Source organism: Aspergillus alliaceus, assembly GCF_009176365.1.
Source record: "Aspergillus alliaceus strain CBS 536.65 unplaced genomic scaffold BDW43scaffold_17, whole genome shotgun sequence".
Lineage (NCBI taxonomy): Eukaryota > Fungi > Ascomycota > Eurotiomycetes > Eurotiales > Aspergillaceae > Aspergillus > Aspergillus alliaceus.
Genome location: NW_022474700.1, coordinates 153,757 through 175,989, shown reverse-complemented (window position 1 = coordinate 175,989; position 22,233 = coordinate 153,757). Strand labels below are relative to the sequence as shown.

Genomic DNA, 22,233 nt, shown 5'->3' with positions numbered 1-22,233 from the left:
AGGTCGTCTGGCTATAACAGACTTGTTTTCTGTTCCATTACAATCTTGAATCGCGAACGAGGGCCTGCTCGTGTTATGTACTATCTTGTATAGGGTAGAGGCAACTAAGTGGTAGAGGGATGTGCTACATGACTGTCAAAATATATATATATATCCAAGCACAGCATTCTTCCACATCTTAATCAAGTAAGACCCTAAGAATCAATCTACATTACCTAATCTAGTTTGACAGACTCAAAGATAAACTCAAGCTCGAAGTTTTGGCGTTAGAAACAAACCTACAAACATCAACAATTCTTCCCTACAAAGGGGGTATCGTAGAATATCGAGCCGAAAAAAGAGATCATCTGAGCTTTAATGAAAAGTTGTATATATTATATTTTATTTTTGCGAGCCTTATAATAAGAAGCATCATTGGTCTAGTGGTAGAATTCATCGTTGCCATCGATGAGGCCCGTGTTCGATTCACGGATGATGCATGTGTTTTTTTCTTCTTTCCCCCTTCATTTCATGCCTCTTAACCGCCAACCTACAGAGCAAAATCCACCTCTTTTCTTGTTTTTGCTGCCCCGAGCTCACGCGACTGGGGTGTTCTTATCATATAGGTGGTGAAGGCTTTGCCAATGTATCGACAAATAATGAAGTCCAATAACGAAATTGTTATTATCCATTTGTGCGTGTATTGCTTCAGCCGCAGCAGGTCGCACTCGATATCCAGATTTAGTTATATAGGAAAAACCATGCTCAAGTATGATCCTACCTATCTGTTTGCTGAGAACAGTAATGATCTCCTGATCTGGGGGAAGTTCTGAGATATTTGCGAATGATGGACAAGGGAACAAGGTTGTGCCTACTTTGATGTATCGGTCCCCTTCTCGCAAATTTTGTATCTGGAAAGGAACGCCGCCCGAAAAATAACTCATCCTGTGAAAGAAGTTTTGCAAATGGTGGTGATAATGGCTTGGGATTTCCGGTGATATCCCTTGAGCGATGAGGTTTATTGATGCTAAAGAGGCGTGTAAGAATCTGCTCCTATTGGTTGGAACCATTTTAGGAAGGGGTTAGTTGCCCTAGGGTTCTATAGGCTCAACATCGCTCGAGAGCAAGAGAATGAGGCTCTGGAAGCGGAGGAAGCGGGGAGAAGGGGGATGTTGGGTGTTGATTGGCACTTTAGATTGATAGATAGCATTGGTTCAAAGGCTTCTAGGGTTATGCTGGAGTCTCACTGTCCACTTAACGAATAGACGCTACAGGTCATCAAGGTCATCATCATTTAGTTTTTCTTTTTTTTTTTTTTTTGTGAAAGATAATTAATCACGCATTGTACATTTGACTGTGGTCCGTACAATCAAACTACAGCTAGTCTATTATACACAAACCCGCCACTTTTACTCCGCCTCCGGTTCAATATCGCTCACCCCGTCATACCCTTGCTCCATGGCGTCCGGGTTGAGATTGGCTGCATCGGGGGCAATGCCATCCTTGTATTTGGCTTTGTCATGAGAAACCGTCCTCCAGCCGCACGGATGAGAGGCGTCCTTTATATATTCCGACATAGGGAACTGAGGCAATTAGTTTCTAACCCCTTTCAGATATGATGAAGGGGAGAAAAAAACTTACATAGTGATCGTTCTTCTTCATAGTGACCACCCACGGAACATTGTCGAATGTCACCGCCCGCAGTCGGAAATATGTGTTGTCGGGAATCTTGCTCACTTCACTCACAAAACAGTCGAGATCAGGCGTCGGCACTCCGTTGACAGCTGTGATGAAGTTCGTTGGAGAAAGACCATACTGATACGAAGGAGAGCCACGACTCTAATAACATGTTAGCAATTGTCTATTTTCACCAAAGAGGAAAAAGTAAATAACGACATACCCTTGCGCTCACATAGACCTCGCTGTGCAGCTTGGAGATCTGCTGGCGAACGGCATGGTGTGGCTTTTGCAGCACGGCACCGCAGAAGACAACGGCCCGATCGGTTTCAAGGTCCGCGGTCGGTACTGTGGGCACCTGGATCCGCATCTCCTGTCCATTCCGGACAATCAGAGCCTCCAGGAACTCCTTGTCATACATCACGTCGAGTTCGGACACGCGCGTGATAAGCTGACCATCCAAGGTCAGGATAATATCGCCCTCCTGGAAGGTGTCGGCCGTGTTGTTGAACCCAGCTGGTGGGCAATCAACCTTGCGCACCATGAACAGCTGGTGCCGCGACGGGTTGGCCTGCGCCACCTTCTCGATCCACTCCTCCGACACGCCCATGATGCGGGCCTGGCTCATTTGGACCACGTAGCTCTCCATGTTTAGGATCCGCAGCTCGGGCATCACGCCTTGCTGGACCTTGGAAACGACTGGCAGTAACGACGGTGTCGGGAATCCGAGATGATATTCTACATCCTTATGCGAGTTTGGTGTACGCTCTCCCAGATAGTTCAACCACAAGGCCTGGACAACTCCGTCTTCGCCAATCAAAACGCCATTGGAACACTGCCCACTTAGGCCAGTATCCACCGTGACGGCGTCCAGGTTGATGGCTCGATAACGTGGTGCGGAGGCATTTGCTGGGATTGACACGGTCGTGATGTCGGTGACAGCTGTCTTGGCCACCACAATGCGGAAGTTCTGGTTGAATCCGACGAAAATGGCGTCTTGGCCCTGCTTGATGTACTCCGTACTGAGTTTGGCGCTCTGCACGGGGGCCTGCACTAGGCTGGGATCGTACTGAACGATAGTATAGTTCTGCAGTGGATGCAGAAAGACGACCTTGGCATTGACGATGATCGAGTCGGCCACGGTAATGGTAATGTCGCAGAGGTCGTACGGGACAATGGCTCGCGATACGACAACCAGTCCCTTTTCCGCGTCAATGACCAGCCCAAACCCAGTCTTCTTGGCCTGGGGGTAACCATCGAGCTTCAAGGGCATAGTACACGACACGCGCACAAAGCTGCGTACGATCTCCGAGGCCGCAGGCTGACTCACGCCATCCAGCTGGATAAAGTCGGCCTTCCTCGGCACGGGGGGAAGGGCCGGGAGGGCATCCGCCAGATCGGAGAAGTCCCAGAGGCCGGTCTCGTCATTGCGCACCGCCAGTCGCATCTTAGGGTGCCAGTGGCGGTCGATGTAGACAATGCTCGTACCCCGCGTGTGGAGATCCCGGATATGTCGATACGAGATGACCACTCGCGAGCGATCGGGGATGGTTCTCATTACTTCCACAAACTCATCTAGGTTTCGCGTCGGCCGTTTGTCGACGGAATCGATGAGCCATCCGGAGAGGGTATTTTCCAGCTTGAAGGAGCCGGCCGCCTCGCAGACGTAAACCCCGCGAGTGGCAATAGCGTACAATCGCGATTGCTGATAGGATAAATCGTGGAACGTGCCACCTGCGACGGTCACGAAGCGATCAGGCGTGATGGCATGCAGGTCGCCCACTTGGCATTCGATCTCCACATCTTGACCGCCTCTTTGAACCAACAGGCGCACTGTCTGCCCAACGCTCGAATCCAGGATATCGTCCAACCGGATGAACTGTGTCAGGAGTTCACCATTTACCTGCAGGAGCACGTCCCCCTCTTCTAGCTTTCCATCGGCGGGTCCCTCAGGCAAGATGATTTCTGCGACTAGCATACTGGTCTCGGTGGGGGCCGATTTGCGCACGATGGCTTCCCACTCCGACGTCAGGCCCAAACGACGACACTCATCAAAAGGCTTCAGGATCCACTGGGTCTGAATGGTGCCTCGGGTGACAGGCTCGCCTCGGCGTATGCATTCCAGCGCACGCAGTGGGCGATCTAATGGAAGGAAGTAATCGGTTGCGGCCCCGTCTGCACGACCACCGGCCTGCAGGGCAATCGCGTGACCGTCGATATTCACGACCGGACTTCCAGAACTACCACCGCTGGCAGCTGCAGCGGCCTGGATGTAGTTTGTATTGAAGTCGCTGTAGCCCTCGCCATACTCCGGCGCATTCCTATCGAGTCGACTGATAACACCCGACAAGATACTCAGTTTCTCTCCTGCATCGTTACCCACAACCCGAATCTCCGAACCTACTCGCGCAGCATCGGGTTGGAGCTTAAGCTCCGTTAAATTCATATATCGAATGGCCTTCGGGTCGAATTTCAGGATACCGAAATCGTGTACAGGGTCCCGATACACGGGACGAACATCGCACTGAGTCATTATCAGCATCAATTACAGTGGTATAACCGGTTGATACAGACTCCGGACAGGTAGTGCTTATGGCCAAACTTACTTCCTCATGATTATCAAAGATACAATAACCCCAGAAGGGACCTGGGCAGACCACATGACGATTTGTCAAGATATACCCCTTTTCAGCATCGACTACGAAACCGGTGGCTTGACTACTCATCGATAACTCCGTATCAAAAGAACAAGTTTGACAGAAATGGATAGAAACCACGCTTTTCACAACCTCCTCAATAGTAGCTTGCCACTCCGGCGAATCAGCCTGGGCGGGCCCAATGGGCAATAAACGCCCGGTGTCATCTTCATCCTCAATATCGTAGACCGTTCCATTGGCCGGAGTGGAGTCTCCGGGGGTTAACGCAGAGCTTTCGGGCTTGAGGTGTTTGGGCGGACGTTCGGCGGGCGCGATGGAGCTGCGCTTGCGTTTCACGCTTGCGTCCCCGTTCAAGTCCATAGTTTTGGTCAGGGGATTACCCGAGAGCGGACGAGAGCGAATTGAGCGTACAAGTGAGTAGATCGACCGGGTTGGCGCGTGACGATGGATTTTATGAGAGGGAGCTATGGGGGATGACCACCGCTGGGGACCCGGTAGCCGATGAGGCAACGGACGGCAGGTATAGAAAGAATTTGACCGCACAGCAGTTGGTGAGGAGACAGGCGACCACGAAGACGCGGGTGAAAGACCACTGGGTTCCGTAAAGGGTTGTTCGGAAGAAGAATACAGAGATGGCGGCGATGCGCCGGAAGTGGATGATGAGACGATAGCAGCAGCAGTGGTTGACGTAGTAGTAGTCGTAGTGGTCGTAGTAGCGACAGACAAGCTCCTTCTGCACACCAGGAGCGAGACGTAAGACATTCACAAGACCTCCAACGGTCTCGAAAAGGGAAAGGGAGAAGGACAAAGGAATGGTGTTTTGGGGGGTCAGCGTGAAAAAAAGAAGTCAGGCGAACGGTTGGAAACACTGCCGGCAGTACGGCAGGGCGGAAGGCCCTTATCCGGCCCCCTGATTGGCCCACGCCTCCCTCTGCAGTGGCTGCAGGCGATCAAGTGATATGAAGCTTGCCATGTCTTCTGACCGTTGATATTGATCTGGTCGGAGGAACAACCTGGAGGGGGAAGAATTGCTCGAAAACAGGGAATTCAATTACTGAAGCCAAAGTTTGCCAAAGTTTAGCTTCATTGGTCTCGTTTGCTACGGTGAAACATACTCTGTACACATTTAAGGAATATCATTGGTGCTATGCCCGGGATTGAACCGATTAAGATTTTACAGCCAACTTCTCAAAACCGGTAAATGATCCTGACCTTCAGTATTCTTCGTTCTCGTCTTGGAATCGAACACACTACAAAACCTAGCTGGGTCCAGGGGCGGATCCTTGGGGCCTTCAACTGAGAGGCGCATGACATTTCCCGGACAGATTCTCGCGGAAGAGCATTCTCATATGCCTGTGATATCTGACCTTTACGAAGGATAAACCCATCGGTCTTCGTCCGCGGATTGACTGCCGGGCGACATCATAAAAAAAAAGGACAGTTACGGGTCATAGGCAAACGTTTTCGTGGGTATGTCGGTGGCCAGATGTGGCGATCATGACCGTCAGTCTCGACGGAAGAGACAACGTCTATGGAGCTTTGTTCCTTGATCATCTGCGCTGAGATTCAATCGCCCAAATCCTCAACATGAGGGACTGTGCGCATGTTGTGTGAGTTGTACTATCCGGAATTGTCGGTATTTCTCAAACGACCGTCTCGGTAGCCGGAGAAGGGCTAGGTCTGCCGTTGCCCTGAATACCCTGAGGGCTGGGTTGGGGCGTTCCAGCAGCACCTGGCGCCGTGCGCGGGAACAGCTCGGCGAGCTTCTTGTACATCTCATTCATGGACGGCATGTGTGGGGGTGGAGTCATGATTCCCGGCGCCGAAGGAGGCACTCCGCCAGACTTCTTCGCGCGGTCGGCGATGGTGGCGAGGTACGCGAGATTGGCCTGCAGGCGACGCATGCAATCGATGTACTCTTGGCTGGGTTTCTGGGTTGGCCCCTTGGCGGGTTCGGGGGCCTGATCCGACGAGGGATTGGAGTCCTGCGGCTGAGGCGGAGGACCGCCGGCCTTGCCTGCCGCCTGAAGATTCACAACCTCTTGTAACAACATGGAATTGATATCGAGAAGAACTGTCACGCGAGCTTTCTCTCGTGCCGTTGCGGGCGATGGAGTTGCCGGGGCTGTGGCTGTAGGAGTTGGCTGGGGCTGAAGGGTCTGCTGTGGAGGGGGCCTTTGAGGCTGCGCAGACACCATGTTGTTCGCCGAGATCGAAGCCATGTTCTGAGGGAAGGATGGAGCTATGGTTGTGGCGACAGTCGACGGCGGAGTTGAGGTTGTCACAGCCTGCGGTGGCATGAATTGGCTCATGGTCACGGGGATAGGTGGTTGGGCAAAGGGAGCAGAGAAGTTGGCGTGGGGTGGTGCTGTTAAAAGGTGAAGATCACACATTCCGTTAGCGGCTCTGTTGTTGCTCAAATGACGCAAGGCGCAGAAACAAAAGTCGAGTACATGGTTCAGCATGGCCGATCCCTATCCTATCAGGAGTATACCATCGTTGAGAAATATGGTATACCGTGTCTTTTGAGACAGTCGATCCATACCATAGCTAACACAGGGGCACAAAAGAGGGGATCCCCGAGTAAAGAAAACAATGCAAAAATAGAACAAACACTTGAAAAGACAATCAAATAACATAAAAAATGAAAGGGCAAGAATAAGAAAAATATAAAAATAGACAGAAAGAGGCGCGACGTACCAGAGTGCTGTGGGAAACCCGACGGCATCATAGCTCCACCGGGAGCGCCTGCTTGCATAGGCATGGCACCGAAAGAATGCTGCTGCTGGGGAATATGGGAGGGAGCCTTTTGCTGGGGAAAGGAAGGGATCGCGTTCGGATAGTAAGAAAATTGCTGTGGACTCTGAGAGGTAACTGGATAGCCCGCGTGTTGCTGTTGCTGTTGCAACATTGGAAAGCCGGTCGTGTTGGGATCCATGATGGCTCAGTTTCTTCGGAGGGGGGGATGGGATTTGATGGTTGGACAGCAGCGGCTGTTTGTCGAATAAAAAAAGAATAAAATAAATTAATAAATGAAAGGAATTAAGAGGGTAAAAAAAAAGTACAACCAAAAAAATAGAATAATAAAATCGAAATAAAATAGGATTTAATCCAGTTGGTCACCGCACGGACGACAAGGCGAATTCAAGTGAAACTTGAACGATGACTCGCGGGAATTCCAAGGGATGGAAGAGACTGCGCCGTTGAACGACCAGAAGGTTTTCTGGAACAATCCGTGACAATAAAAAAAAAGAAAATCCAAGTGATTCAAGGGTCGAGGAAGTAAAATGATTGGCGGCGATGGTAGTACTATGGGAAGTTAAGGGGCGTGGGAAAAAGTCGGTAGTAATTTAAAAGGGGACAAGAGATTGACTGAGGGAACACGACAAGTGAATAGATCAGCCTTTGCGGAGAGACGAACTAATGCAGCGGATTCTCTGGGCGGTGGAGTCAATTGGAGAGGAACCAAGATCACGCCCCATAATCGTTCTCTAAATTAGCTTTGGGGCGTGTTTGGGAAAAAAAAAGGTGAAACGCCAGACGGAGAAAAACAGTTGAAACTTGGAGAAGGCGTTGTTGTGTTGATGGGTTTGAGTTGAGAGAGATGGAAGGGAAAAAGAGTTGAGGAAGAAATGAAGAGGAGGAAGAAGCTGAGGATGGTATTATGGAGCCTGAATAATTAGGTATCCATGGTTGTATTCGGTATTTGTTTACATACATACCTGCTGTACTAACTTATTACTTACTGTACATACATATTCTGTCCGTCATGTCCGTCTGCGAGGTACCTCAGGCATCCAATAATTGCTGCCTTCACCCTACCCGATACATCCACTGAAGTCATTTTCCTTTCAACGAACTCATACTGCGTAGGTATCATATATCCGAATCAATGGTTGACTCGATACATCACCTTCACAACCTCTCCCTCCTGATAGATACGACGCAGAGAGACTCGATATTTCTCCACGATCACGAACTCGGCTCCATCAAGCAAAAACAATAATTCCATCCCGTATCTAGAATAACTTAGAAATCGACAGTCCTTCCTCTTCGGGTAGTCTCCCAGCCTCCTGATACTGACCCTGCAACGAACCACTCCCGCGCAAAAGTACCAGATAGCCAAGCTCATAAAAAAAATGCAACCCAGGACAGTGGCGCCGCGAAGGATTCCCCGGACCCCAACATACACAGCCATGGTACTGGGAAACGCTATTTGAAATGGCCATGCACATAGTTCAGGGCCGGGAATCGTAACTTCCTCTAAGAAAAAGGCAATGAGGAATTATGTATTTAGAAAAGGTACTATGAGACAGGTTCGTGCGGGCAGAGAGACAGTTAGTCCCGATGCTGCCCCGGCCGTGGCTATTTTCGTAGGTTGCAACATATTCTCCTGGGAGACTCCGGATGGAGTGCCCTTAGCCCATACGGGTTGTATACTCCGAAGCGCTGAACAATAGACAGATGGTCAAGAACTACATGGCTAGCGATCCTATCTAGCGGTGATCCACGCCATGCAACAATAGTTTCAAATAAAGTGCCGTTGGGACGATCCAATGTCCTTCTAGTGGGTGTTCATCCTTACCATGGGTGATCTCGAAGCTCGCTTCGCTTCCATTCACTATCTATCTATCTACTGAGCGGAGCATGTCAACTCACGCCTGGGTTTCTATTTATTTCCTGTTTGGATCCAGCTTATACTAGAACAATGTGCCAATGGGATGGGCTCCGACATTCACTAGCTTGGACCATTCTCTACTAACTCCCAGACCCGCATTGTCTGGCGGGACGAGTCATATAGATCACAAAGTTTACCACATCCGCGATGCATATCTATATCATTGTCGCTGACACATCAGGTGAACCACCTGGAAACGGTAGGCAGTCAAGAACGCCACAGCCGCTGAAAGAGAACGAAAAAAGGAAAAAGATAAAAACAAAAAGATAAAAATCGATTTTATTATTTTGGTCTTACTTGTTTTGTGGCAATATTACGTTGAACCCTTTTGTAATTTGGCTTTCATGGTTGCCGCGTGATAACCATAAATCTGGGTGTCCCGAACGACAGTTAGGGCAGGCTGTCACCGCACCCTAATCCTAAAGGTCCCGCGTACTGTATAGTATGTACCTACTTCACAGGGATCATAGACCGTCTACTCGGTTAGATACCCACTAGTTGCGAGTCACTAAAGAAAAGAAGAAACCCCAAATCTTAGGTATTAGCACAGACAGAAGAGGATCTACGACCTAGCTCTACAGTTAGTCTAAGTGGAAGGTATCATCAAGTGCCGATAGTGATTCATCATTCTGTGAGTGGGGTTTGAGCGTCAGGATTCAGCCATCCAGAGTCTGAGAACCAATGGCCAATAAGGTTCCGTTTATTCCTGCTTCTCTCCTTCATTTTTAGATTTTATTTTATTTTATTTTTAATTAATCTCTCTTACACCAAAGCTTCAGCTGACATGACTAGGCCCTTTCAGTGGAGGAGGGGAACTCCCCTATTGCCACAGTCTGGGCCACCAGGAGGGTCAAGAATAGTGAGAAAACATGGGGAAAGAGAAGGCAAGACCGCTACCCATCCTGTGACAGATTTATGCCCCAGAGAAGAGAAAAGTCTCGTTAGTGCCAAACCCACTATCAACCGATTGAAGCGAGTCATAGTGACAATTTGACACCTTGCCATGTGGATACCTACCAGATTTTCCCCAGCGTTGAGTTGTCCAGAAACCAAATCGAGGGATTAATCCATTGTCCATTTTTTTCCTTTTTCATTTAAAAAAGAGAGAAAAGAAAACAATAACCATTGAGAGAGCTCGGACTAGTTCCAAATCCCTGGCCCCGCAACCGATTTCCGACGCCAGTGATGTTAGCTCACTTAAACTTCCTGGTGAGTCCGGACTACAATCGTTCAATGGGCTAACGCAGACATCAGAATGTCTCCAGTTGGGCCCTAAAAAAAACAAAAAAACCGTCCCACAACGTCATCCGTATCGACTTGCATACGTCTTGCATCTCTTTCCCTGTGGATACTCAGTGGGACACGTATGGAGCTTATTGACTTGTCTGCATGGGCTCGCCTCCGCCAGGACCCTGCGACGGAAATTGCCGTATCTAGATCGGGGACGGGGAGACTTTTTTTTCTTTACGCTGGCTCTAATCAGTTTTACTTTTCGTTCCCTACTATTTTGTCAGCAGTAACTCCACCAGTTTAGTGGCGCAAGTGCATATGCCTGACACCCGATGCGCGAGGTAAGGGGGGGTTCGAGAGCCAGGCGGAAAGAGACACTATTCAGTTCTATCGAGGAAGATCATAGACCAGATAGACATGGGACAGGCATGGGAAAGCAATCGTGACCACTGTGATCCCGATAGACGGGACATCCGCCGGCCGGAAAAGATCTCCAAAGGTCGAAGGACCATGGCTCTGGGCCGCTCTACAGACCGTGCAGGTGGGAATCATATGCCTCCCTAGATTATTGATTGTAGAAGGCGCGGGTCGGTGAATTTTGTAGCCCATGAGCTATTCTTTGCGTGGCTTTGTTCAAACCAGAGCCCGAACTACCCCGGTTGTCACGATTGAGGAGCCTGATACTGATACAAATCAAGTCTCATACTTCATGACCACATCATGAAGGAATCATCTTCGATCCTGTCTCATGTGATTACCAGAATGATGCTATATGGGTGTTCTTTCGCCTCCCACAAAAACAGGGTCTTAGTGTCAGAAACAGTAGTAAAAATAGAAATAATAATCCCAGATTTAGACAAAAAAGGCCGGCTTACAATGTAGAGCGAACAACCTAGCATGGAATGACGCTCTGCAGGTATGATTCAAACCCGATAGAATCCAGTCTTTCCGCCATCCAGACAGTAGATCATTGGGGAGAAGGACAATGCAGATGAGCCATTAGTTCGAAAGCCCAATGCATCCGAGCGGATTCCTGGAGTGAGGATCCGTCGAATACTGTGCCACATACCGAGTAAGGCCACGCACATTTTACTGACACGGCTTTGGGCTGATTAATTTATTTTCTACTGTTTCATTACGGTGTAGATACTCACCCCTCTAATGAAGTTGCTTTTTCCTTTTTAATAATTTTCCATTTTAATAATTATTAGGACAGTATTTTTTTTTCTTTTCCTTTCCAAATATTGGTGTTGGCGCTCTCCCTGAACGAAGCGTGTCCAACGCATATAAAACGCATCACAGCATCGCAGAAAGGAAAGGGCGAGACTGGTTACAGCTCAGGAAGATCCTGTAAGCTTATTGTCGGTGGATCCCGCAAACAACATCGCCTCTCCTGCACCTTTAAAAAAATCATGCTGGCTCTCGTGCCCATTCATTAGAGATGTCTTCTGCGCGTAGGTGCTGCCCTTCTCCCGCGCACCTGATTGGCAATAGGTGTATTAAATTTTAGCATTTAGGCGATCCTCAGTCCCCAACTTTCTTTGAACAGAGGTCAATGCAACCGCAGACCATGGTACTGTAACCACAGACCTCTTCCCCCTGTGAGCCTCCTGGCTGACTTTACCCAGGCCCAGACACCAATATCCATGGATGCGCCGCTGGACGGCTTGTCATCGATACATTTTGCGCTCATATACATTGACGAGAATGGCAAGCTCCGGTTCGAAGCGTCGCCGTCTATTGCGAATAACTGCCAGTCTATTCTATCCCCTAATGTAACCGATACTTTCCTGAGAGCTGTGGCGTTGTCCAACAAAGGCAACCCCGGGGTGATAGGTATGTCTTTTATATCATTCTACGGGGGTCGTTGAGTTAATCAGAAGGTACAGGGTCTCCAAGATCAAACCAAGACCATATGGGGGGTAAAAGCCCCCTCTCGCCCCAATCGCCAGGAATGCATGACGCGAGTAGCTTAAGCCGCAAAAACTCAATGTGAGTACGAGAGGGCTTCTCCAAGAACCAGTGGCAGTCTAACGGGCAATTAGGTTTCAATCGCATCAGGACGGTCACCAGGGCAAGAGAAAGCGGGTGTCTCATGAATGCGTCGTGCCGATGAGCATCAACTGCCACCAAAAAACTATGCTGCCGGTTCGCAATCACAGCCTTCTGCGTAAATACTACGAGAAGGCATTCGAGAGCCTGCAGCAGATTAACTGCCGGATCCTTGCCAAGGCATATATCAAGCTCGTTGAACCCCGCAAGCAGGTTAATTATCCGTATAACGGACGCAAAATCATATCTGGCTCCTCCCAGCAGTTCGACCCGGAGCTTACCAAGCCTGCTTGGTGGCCATCGGGCGTCACCCATCGGGAGCCTGACCATCTTCTCAAGGCCGAGAGAATCCGTTTGCTGGTGCACATTCTCTGTGAATTGCGCACCAGCCACGCAATCTGCGTCGAGAAGCTAAAGGAAGCCGACCAATCCATTCGCCGCCAGATACTACCCAGCGAGCGACTGCAAGTCCTAGACGAGATATACAGCGTTCGAGAAGAAGAGGAGGCCTACCTCGACGGCAGAAGCGGTACGTACTGCCTCCCCTCACCTTCTCCCAAGCCAGACCCTAACTTGTACCAAACAGATGGACAAGCCGTCGTCTGCGTATCCCGGGTAAACCTCCCAGACATAACCGAAGCCCAAGCAATGGGCTCACCCACCTCCGCCCTGAAAACCGACATCAACCCCGTGTACCGCAAAGAGGTCCCAGACATGGAATCGCACACGTCCGTCTTCCCCTCAACCGGAAGCTCCCCAACAAGCGACACAACCAAACACAGCATGGCGAGCACCAAGTCCGCCAGCAGCATCAGCACAACAAACTGGGACCCCTGTCTCCCACCGTCGCTCCCCTCCCTGAACACACTGAAGCGCACCCGCCCCAGCGAGAGCACATACTCCTTGGACTTCTCGACCAACATGTTCCAGCATGAACCCTCCACAACCTCCGTCTCCCTCGACCACTACCCCTTAAAGTACTACGGTGATCCGCACTTGCATCACCAGCACCCTCAACCCCTCCCCGTAATGGGCATGACAGGACCAACGGACCTAACGGGGTGCGCGAACCCGTACTATTTCACCAGTTATTGATCCCTTCCGTCTTTGACACACTCACTCTCCTTCCCCTTCCCCTTGTCTTAACTTAACTCACGCTTCGCGATTTCACACCCATTTCCATCTCATATCCCATATCTCATATCTTCACCCACCACGCTCATTACCCATCCATTTCCTTTGTCATCTCATCATTTCCAGCGAACCGGCGTCCAGGGAGCATTCATTCATCAACATCAACATCAGGAAACTGGAAAGAGAAGAAAATAGCAACATAATACTAGACTTTCGGTCCGGTCCGGCGCTCAAGGCCAAGAAGTTAACCTAATAGAACGGGGATAAGTCAGGTGTACATACTCATACTCACGACCAAACCAAACCTCGGAAAACCAGAAACCAAGAAAAAAAAAAAAAAAAAAAAAAGAAACAAGAAACAAGGGCAAAAGGGACAAACACTCTAATGGAATCAGCATCAGCGACGTGGAGAAAGAAATAGGGACCAAAAGCCAAACCTTTTTATATCTCACAACTTATATAGTCGATATTATAATATGATCGGATGATGAACGGTATTAAGTAGCTATCTTTTATTTCTATTCCCCCCTTCCTTCATTTCTCTCTTATTTAAATAAGAGAAAAAGGATTAAGGAAGAGGACCATGTAAAGTAAAGCAAGGGGTAGCAGGGTGGAGGCTATAACGGTCTGGTCTGGTCTGGTCTGGTGTCTGACCGACTGGATGACATCTCAATCAATTTCAACACTCTGCATCTACCCGCGAGCAGCAACTTGTTTTCCAGCATAATCGTACATGATATGATACATACAGTCAGATGTGTTGTTTACGGTCACGGCTTCAGATCGGGATAGGGTGTATCGAATACGTGCTCGGGCCTCTCCTTTTCATTTTTCTCTTCTTCTTATATAAGTATCTGACGGAGGTATGCACAGTATGTGCCCTGGAGATCTGTGCACTTCCACCACTCAATTAATTAATAGCCAACCGACGACCCCTACACAATATCCCAGAGCGAAGTAAGTTAGCAGTAATCGATACATACATAGATAGATAGGCCCTACATGCAAGCAAACACCACATCGCCTGCGCATGTACTAACTACCTAGGTAGTATGTACATACATAGATGCATTGTTTGTTTATTGCCAGCTGTCCCTGCACCTGCACCCGCGCCGAACCTAATCTGGGTTGCGGTGTATAGTAGTTCTTGGCTAAGATGAGATCTGGTCGTGTTTGCTATAGCTTATAGCCTATGGCCCATAGGACCCTGTTTATTTATGAAGCCTCTGGCCAGTGGCTAGGGTGACTAGTTCTGCGTCCCCAATATTATATTAAATTGTGTTTTACTAAGATTTAGTTTTACTATGTAGGTAGGTAGTAGGTACTTACCAAGTATGGCATGTGACTTTGTCGAGATCTGGGTCTGGCTATTGATAGATCGTGGCGGTATGGGGGTTATGCTAGGGGTGTGTACATACATTGCGGGGACTTGGGTGGTGGGTTGATGGGTATAGGTATGCGATTTAGAGAATAGGGAGGGGCTGCATTGGTAAGTGATATGTGAATAGGGGATTATGGAGTAGAACCTTAGGGTTCTGGTAGATACTTGGGAATATTGCGATCTTGGGATAGAAGTCATTTGCTGTGGATTATTTGGGTTTCAAGGATGCGAAAAGATAGGGAGGTGGTATGTATGGCCTCATAACTATTCGTATAAAACGGCGAAAAAATTTCCTTCAGTCAAATGAAGCAAGTGCACACCAATTACCGCTAGTTAATGCAAAGATGAAGGTCTTTTTTCCAAGTTTTGTAGGGACTAGCGAGAGGACAATTCCCCAATCTATCTACTCGCAGTATATACTATATGCTGATTTCTTAAAATAACACAATTTAAGTATGTATCTGAAAGAGAAATTTATGTCTCCCTTACGTAGAGCACGCATAACATCACTATACATATGCTATATCAGGAGACAGATCCCAGGCAGAGACGTATTTAAGCCTGAACGCACTGGTGGTAGTAAGGGTTCCACTTCTTGCAGACCAGACCTTCCTCGCATTCGGTTGCGCCCTGATAGTTCAGGCCACCACATTGGAAGTAAACCTTGACGCTACCAGTGGCGGCGGAGCTAGGCTGAGGGATGATGTCAGTTGGCGCAGCTGAAGAAGATGAAGCAATAGCTGAAGTGGTACTGGAAGAGGTGGTTGAGGTAGTGCTGGAAGAAGTAGTGGCAGCGGCAGCAGTGCAAGACATAATGGCGGAAGGAGTGCTGGTGCGGATGCTGGAAGAAGAAGAAGAGATAGTGACGGCAGCGGCAGCAGTGGTAGAGACGATAGCAGCAGCGGTGGAAGTGGTCTTAGGTGCAGAAGCAGGAGTAGAAGCAGAAGCCTCACCTCCCAAAACCTCCAAAATGCCCTGATAAGCGGGCTTCTTCTCAAAGTTCTCATCCCAAGGGCAAGCAGCACCGTAGCCGGAGAAAGTGCTGGGCACCCAGGAATACTTATCGGTCCAGTCCCAGATGGTAACGCCGATGCAGCTCTTGGTGTCAAGACAGGCACCGATGATGTTGGCGAAATCCGTGCTCTGCTGCTTCAGGTTCTCCTCGGTCGCGGGGGTCTTCATACGCACGTCAACCTCGGTGTAGGCAACCTCCACACCCAGATCGACATAAGACTTCAGGTTACTGGCGAGATCTTTGCGGGCCGGGGTTTGGCCGACGGTGAAGTGGGCCTGGAGGCCGACGCCGTCGATTTTGACACCGTAGGATTGGATCAGTTTGACGATTTTCTGGGCGGCGGTGGACTTGGCGCCACCGTATTCGATGCTGTAGTCGTTGTAGTAGAGCTTCACATCTGGGTCAGCGGCAGCGGCAGCCGCGAAGGCGATGGGAATGTAGGCCTCGCCGATGGTCTTGTACCAGATGGAATCGCGGTAGGAGCCGTCGTCGGCCAGAGCTATTTCGACCGTCAATATTTCTGCTCATGGATGAAGGTGCTCATGAATCGGATATACCCTCGTTGACTACGTCCCATGCGTAGCAGCGTCCCTTGTAGTGCTTGACGACATTGGTGATGTGGTTCTTCAGAACGGCAGTTAGGGTTTCGTTGGTCCAGGATCCGCTGGTGACTATGCTTTGTTAGCAGCGTCACCGGAGCACGCTTAAGCAATGGATATACCCCAGTTGGGGAGCTGTTGATGCCAAACCAAGTTGTGGCATCTCAGCTTCTGATCATTGGCATCTGCCAGATCGGCAACGACGTCTCCCTTGGTGAAGGAGAATTGGTTCTGGGTAGGTTCAGTTGCGTCCCACTGTTTGGTTCATTCGACTAAGTTAGCCACATTATTGATGGAATCCCCAAGGGACAATGTAAAACAACCTTCTGCGAGTTTCCAGGAGTAATCTGACCAAAATCGCCAGTGTTGTTCAACTGGGCGACGTAGGGGGTGTTGGTGAGTTCGGGGTTGTCGGTGGCAGTACCGAAGTAAAGAAGTCCCTTTGCGACGGCGGCATCATGCAGACCAGCCGCTTGCGCACTTTGAATTCATTGTTAGTTTGGCAGTCCTTGAATAAAGCATTGTATTATTTTCTCAGCATATAAAGGGTAAAAGACGAACAGATGGGCCGAGACACCCACAGCCAGAGCTGTAGTGAAGGGCTGGAAACGCATCTTGATTATATATCTAACAAGAGAACCAAAGGAAGGTAAGTGTTGGACGAATTGATCACCAGGATCTTAGCTTAAAAGAATGAAGAAAGGGCTGGTAAGGAAAAAGAAGGCTTTAAATGTCGAGGTGGACCTACAACATTTTATATGCAATCTCGACCGAGTCGACATTCTAGCTAATTTAAGATATGGATGGCCTCTGCGCTAGACTCAGTTTCATGAAATCGGAATTGTATGACTCCATCATGGAGAATTATTCCATGCTGGACTTCTTCGGCGGCTTCTTTTCATTCATTGATTGGAATTGCTTGTTGGCCCGTGTACTACCAACTGTTCCTGTTAATCTACCTGAAACGCCGTTCCTGACTTAGGACACCAGAATGTCTCGGACAAATTCATTCTTACAGCTTAAATCGAGTGGAGAGTTCTGCATGGGCCGGCGGTTATTCTTTTTCAATGGAGGGATTCTAGATTGCAATAGTAGATAGATAGGATAGTGCATAAGGCGCCTCCACCACCTAGGGTTACGGGTAAATGTCGGTCTCAAGACAAGTAAATTAAGGGATGGAGTCATTTTGACTGTTATGGATCGACGTACGATGTCAGTGGCAGCAACTCCATCAGCTGATGTTTCTATTCAGGGAATCGCTAAACAGGTACGAGTGTATAGATTATCATTATCATAACGGCATTGGACCCACGGGTGTTTGAAGGACGGCCAGACAAGATATATGGCTTCCATGAACAGGGTGGGCCTTGACCGTAGTGGACGGCCACGTTCCCTTCATAGGAGTGTCGTATGGGTAGAAAGACCCTTGTTCATGTGGTGAACCGTTGATGGTCGTTGGCGGAAGAGCTCCACGGCCCATGCAGGTCTGCTAGCCTTTGAGCCTTCTCGCGGATGCCTCGGTTTTGGAGATGAGTTTGCCCTGTGGCTACCTGGCGGAGGCAACGAAGGAACAGAGAAGCTCCTTCAGCGCTGCTTCCTTGCCTTCAATTCCGCAATGAATTGGCCGCTCTTTGCGGTCGGCACAATGAAGATCTTCACCAACTGATCAACAACCTCAACCTTGCTGCCGCTCAGGATCTGCAAAAGAGGCAATTTCTTTCCAGCCTTGACCAACCCGCCCGTGGCAGTCTCCATATAACAGTCAACACTATTGACGGAATATTCATTCTTCGTATCCCATGGCAACGGGAAGATATATTCCAAGTGGTCTTCAATGCTGTTCATCTCAGAAAACCCCTTGATAAAATCCGACTCAGCATCCATGGGATAGAGCAGCATGGTGGGGAATTCGAGGGTACTTTCGGGAGAGAGGGGGTCAGGAACGAGACGAATGACCGCACCGTCCATGTCGGCCGGATTATCCGACAAGCGGGTTCTGATTTCTCTAGCCTTCAACGCAATATCGAGCAGCTTCTTCTCTTTGCGCTTTCTCTCTTCCTCCGCCTTCCGCTTAGCGGCTACGCGCTCGAGGGCAGCCTTGCGTTCAGCGATCTTCTCCGCCGCCGTCTGGAGAGACTTATTATCCGGATCGAGAGCCAAACCCCGCTTCGCAGCATCCTCAGCCTCATCAAGCTTCTCAAGCTTGAAGCAAGCCATAGCGGAACGATAGAACGCCTTGATATTTTTCGGATTCAACTTGAGCGTCGACGCGCAGTCAAGCGTACACGACCGGTAATTGCCTAAATAAAACCAAAAGTTAGGACCCTCCTTACTCAAACAGCAAATAAAAAGAAAATACACACTTACCCAACTCCAAATTACACAACGCGCGATTGATATAAGACGCCTCTTCAACCTGCCTCCACAACTTCTGCTCTTCAGCCATATCCTCAGGCTTCTCCCACTTATCCTCCTTCGCAAAGAGCACAGCAATAGCCTTCGTATAGAACTCCTTCGCATCAATCCACCTCAACTCCTTCGCCGCCTCATTTCCCTGCTCGCGGTAGTTCTGAGCCACATCTCCACGAGTCCCCTCATTCTGCAGCGCCGTAAGCGCATCCAACACGATATTCTCGCCATCTGCAAATAGTCACGTAAGCGTAAGCCAAGGCCATAAAACCCTACTCACCCCATAACCCGGTCTCCCATCACCCGTAACAACAAATTGAAAAAAGAAGAAGAAGAAAAACATACTCTCATCCCCCGCCTTCTCAATATCCGTCATAAACAACGGCGTCTTATTCAACATCTCCGCCAACTCATCCGTCGTATGCGACCGCACAGCCTCCATACCCGGAGGCATCTTCGGCGCACCCGGATTCTCCTTCTCCAACTCCTTCACCCGTTCCTCGTTGATCGGGAACGCGGTCTCTTTGTCCGCGGCGGGGGCAGCATTGGCGGGGCTGCTGTCGGAGGGGGATTTCGCCTGCTTGTTCAAGTTGAGCGACTCGTCGAAGTCATCGGGAAGTTCTTCGATTCGGCCCATGGTGACGGCGTATAAGATTTGTAATGTAGTTGTCTTGGTGGTGCAGAGTTGAATGTGGGGGGGTTTTGGATAATGGAAATCTTGATGCAGCTTGATAAATTGGAGACAAACGGTGCAAACATGAGGGACGGAGGGTTTACCCTATTTCCTTTTTGGGAGGAGGGTAGTGTAGCTTGGATTTGTTTTTGATGTATTTGTTTAATATTGACGGTGCTGTACAGTGCGATATCGGCGAGAAGGTATATAGATATAGCCTATATGTAGTTAATTACCTCGGGTTCAATGCGGGTTTGACGGGATAATCAACCTCTACGAAGTATAGTACCGCGATGTTCAATACCGTTTATCGGGGCAATGCCGGGAGGAGACGTCCATTTCCCCGCATATCGGTCTCCTGGCCGAACTGAACCCTATAGATCTATAAATAAAGAAGGTAGACAAGACAAGGATACAAGAATTTAATTAGATGATATTAGATACAGTAACCTAAATCCATTCACCCAATGTACTTAAGAGGAACTCAAAAAACAATGACCAGAGCAAAAACCCACAACATCCTCGTCCTCCCCGGCGACGGCATCGGCCCTGAAATAATGGCCGAAGCCACCAAAGTCCTCTCCGCGTTCAACACATCCACGGTGCAGTTTAATCTCCGCTCGGAGCTGATTGGCGGCTGTAGTATCGACCTCCACGGCAAATCGATTACGGATGCCGTCAAGGAGGCGGCTCTGGCCTCGGACGCGGTGCTGTTCGGTGCCGTTGGGGGTCCGAAATGGGATAACATGCGGAAGGGGCTGGATGGACCGGAAGGTGGACTGCTGCAGCTGCGGAAGGCGATGGATATCTATGCGAATTTGAGGCCGTGTTCGGCGAATTCGCCGAGTCGGAATGTGGCGAGGGAGTTTAGTCCGTTTCGGCAGGATGTGATTGAGGGCGTGGATTTCGTGGTGGTGAGGGAGAATTGTGGCGGAGCGTATTTTGGGAGGAAGGTTGAGGAGGATGGATATGGTATTTACCTCATTTCTTTAAACTATGTCCGCTTGAAAAGGTAAATCGCACTGACATAAGGGAAATGGAAAAGCCATGGACGAATGGGCCTACTCCACCCCCGAAATCGAGCGCATCACTCGTCTCTCCGCCGAACTGGCTCTCCGTCACGACCCCCCTTGGCCCGTCATCTCCCTGGACAAGGCGAATGTGCTCGCGTCCTCGCGGCTCTGGCGCCGGGTTGTTGAAAAGACCATGGCGACGGAGTATCCGCAGGTGAAGCTGGTGCATCAGCTGGCCGACTCCGCGTCGCTGATCCTGGCGACGAACCCCCGGGCATTGAACGGCGTCATACTGGCTGATAATACCTTTGGAGATATGATTTCGGATCAGGCAGGGTCTATCGTTGGGACGTTGGGCGTGTTGCCGAGTGCGAGTTTGGATGGGTTGCCTTCTGAGAGCCGGAGAAAGACACATGGGCTGTATGAACCGACTCATGGGTCGGCGCCTACGTAGGTTCTTTCTTTCCATTATGGGTTGGGCTTTTAGCTAAACAGAGACTAGGATCGCCGGCAAGAATATCGCCAACCCTGTGGCTATGATTCTCTGCGTGGCGTTGATGTTCCGGTATTCTTTAGACATGGAGAATGAAGCACAGCAAATCGAAGAAGCTGTGCGGACAATTCTAGACGCTGGGGTTCGCACGCCAGATTTAGGTGGAAAGGCTAGCACGACAGAGGTGGGAGATGCGATTGTTACTGTGCTGCGTGGGGAGACATTGTAGGGTTGATCTGTGCTTCCATTGTGTTTGATACCGTCGGGATGTGGTTAGATTGTAGGTTCGTTGATTGATGTTTGTTTTCCTTGTAGAGATTTGCTTTGTGTTTATCACCATGAATAGTAGTCATGAATGCAGAGCCGTTTCTTTGTCAAGAGACCACTGGGTGTTGAGGTCTTTGGTGTATTGATGCAGCTACCAGATGACTAGAAAACGGTAAACATTTCTTTGATCACTTCAGAATTACACTCATCGATATTACGCGTTGCCTCTATATCATAAAAAGAATACAAGGCTGCGACCACCTCTTACTATATACTGCACCTACCGTGTCTATTTTTACATTCTACGAACTCAATTAATCTATACACCACCTGCAGTCCAGTCATTTGCACCTACAGCAAAGAAAAACCGTCGCAATGTCGGCCACAGACCCCAGAACTCCCGGTTCCTGCGCGATGCGCCTCCGGAACCTCGTGGGGCTTTCATCAACCTCTAAAACCGCTCTCCTACGATCGATTGCCGATGACATCCGCGCCGCGTTCATCAGCATCTCCAAGCAACTTTCTCGTGGCACGCTGCGCACTAAACATACGGATCCTATTCATGATCTCATCGCCAGTATCAAGAGCACCGAGTCGCCGGAGTGCCAGAGGATGCAGCAAGAGCTAGAGCGGTACCGACAGCGCGAACGACGGTGGAGGGTGGAGAGAAAGTGGATGCGCAGGAAAGTCAAGGGTCTCGTAAGACACTCAGAGGAGATCCATAGACGGTGGAAAGATCAGCTCTGGAGAGCGAAAGGGGATTTTGATGATGCGGCAAGAGAATTGACGGTGTTGAGATGGAGGTATGAGTTGTCTAGGTCGCAGGGCGAAAAGAGGTCGTTGTTGGGCGAGCCAAGTCAAACGGAGTCAAATCGATGATGGCCGCTCTTGTTTCTTTTATCTCAATATTTCTGGGAAATTATGACAATGGAATTTATCATTATTCCCCTTGGACTTTCTGCTGGAACCGGTACCT

The 22,233-nt window shown here is 49.4% G+C and overlaps 7 protein-coding genes and 1 non-coding gene across 8 annotated transcripts; 4 read left to right on the top strand and 4 right to left on the bottom strand.

Moving 5' to 3' along the window:
- Positions 1–408: 408 nt before the first annotated feature.
- Positions 409–479, top strand: BDW43DRAFT_t98. Its single transcript has one exon. It is a non-coding gene; the product is annotated as a tRNA-Gly (tRNA).
- An 829-nt stretch (positions 480–1,308) lies between these two features.
- Positions 1,309–5,211, bottom strand: BDW43DRAFT_273768 (putative nuclear serine protease HtrA2/Nma111). The gene is made up of 4 exons (XM_032041660.1): positions 4,263–5,211; positions 1,880–4,180; positions 1,621–1,818; positions 1,309–1,562 (listed from the first exon to the last, which is right to left on the bottom strand). The coding sequence occupies exons 1-4, from the start codon at positions 5,073–5,075 to the stop codon at positions 1,389–1,391; spliced, it is 3,486 nt and encodes a 1,161-aa protein (XP_031901133.1). The 5' UTR covers positions 5,076–5,211; the 3' UTR covers positions 1,309–1,388.
- A 222-nt stretch (positions 5,212–5,433) lies between these two features.
- On the bottom strand, positions 5,434–7,555 carry BDW43DRAFT_59248 (uncharacterized protein). The gene is made up of 3 exons (XM_032050275.1): positions 7,382–7,555; positions 7,014–7,306; positions 5,434–6,681 (listed from the first exon to the last, which is right to left on the bottom strand). Exons 2-3 carry the CDS (start codon positions 7,249–7,251, stop codon positions 5,957–5,959), a joined length of 963 nt encoding a protein of 320 aa, XP_031901132.1. The 5' UTR covers positions 7,252–7,306; positions 7,382–7,555; the 3' UTR covers positions 5,434–5,956.
- Positions 7,556–11,867: 4,312 nt separating this feature from the next.
- BDW43DRAFT_318890 (DUF2841 domain-containing protein) lies at positions 11,868–13,368 on the top strand (the record flags this gene model as incomplete). The annotated part of the gene is made up of 3 exons (XM_032048780.1): positions 11,868–12,057; positions 12,105–12,213; positions 12,267–13,368. The coding sequence occupies 3 exons, from the start codon at positions 11,868–11,870 to the stop codon at positions 13,366–13,368; spliced, it is 1,401 nt and encodes a 466-aa protein (XP_031901131.1).
- A 1,975-nt stretch (positions 13,369–15,343) lies between these two features.
- Positions 15,344–17,016, bottom strand: BDW43DRAFT_299674 (putative endo-1,4-beta-xylanase; the record flags this gene model as incomplete). Its single annotated transcript, XM_032044765.1, has 6 exons — positions 15,344–15,507; positions 15,742–16,302; positions 16,361–16,474; positions 16,525–16,657; positions 16,726–16,882; positions 16,964–17,016. 6 exons carry the CDS (start codon positions 17,014–17,016, stop codon positions 15,344–15,346), a joined length of 1,182 nt encoding a protein of 393 aa, XP_031901130.1.
- Positions 17,017–17,715: 699 nt separating this feature from the next.
- Positions 17,716–19,689, bottom strand: BDW43DRAFT_273764 (HSP70/90 family co-chaperone CNS1). The gene is made up of 3 exons (XM_032041659.1): positions 19,157–19,689; positions 18,770–19,042; positions 17,716–18,702 (listed from the first exon to the last, which is right to left on the bottom strand). Exons 1-3 carry the CDS (start codon positions 19,446–19,448, stop codon positions 17,987–17,989), a joined length of 1,281 nt encoding a protein of 426 aa, XP_031901129.1. The 5' UTR covers positions 19,449–19,689; the 3' UTR covers positions 17,716–17,986.
- Positions 19,690–19,978: 289 nt separating this feature from the next.
- Positions 19,979–21,219, top strand: BDW43DRAFT_310319 (3-isopropylmalate dehydrogenase; the record flags this gene model as incomplete). The annotated part of the gene is made up of 3 exons (XM_032046908.1): positions 19,979–20,456; positions 20,530–20,947; positions 21,000–21,219. The coding sequence occupies 3 exons, from the start codon at positions 19,979–19,981 to the stop codon at positions 21,217–21,219; spliced, it is 1,116 nt and encodes a 371-aa protein (XP_031901128.1).
- A 413-nt stretch (positions 21,220–21,632) lies between these two features.
- On the top strand, positions 21,633–22,136 carry BDW43DRAFT_310318 (uncharacterized protein; the record flags this gene model as incomplete). The annotated part of the gene is made up of 1 exon (XM_032046907.1): positions 21,633–22,136. One exon carries the CDS (start codon positions 21,633–21,635, stop codon positions 22,134–22,136), a length of 504 nt encoding a protein of 167 aa, XP_031901127.1.
- Positions 22,137–22,233: the final 97 nt, after the last annotated feature.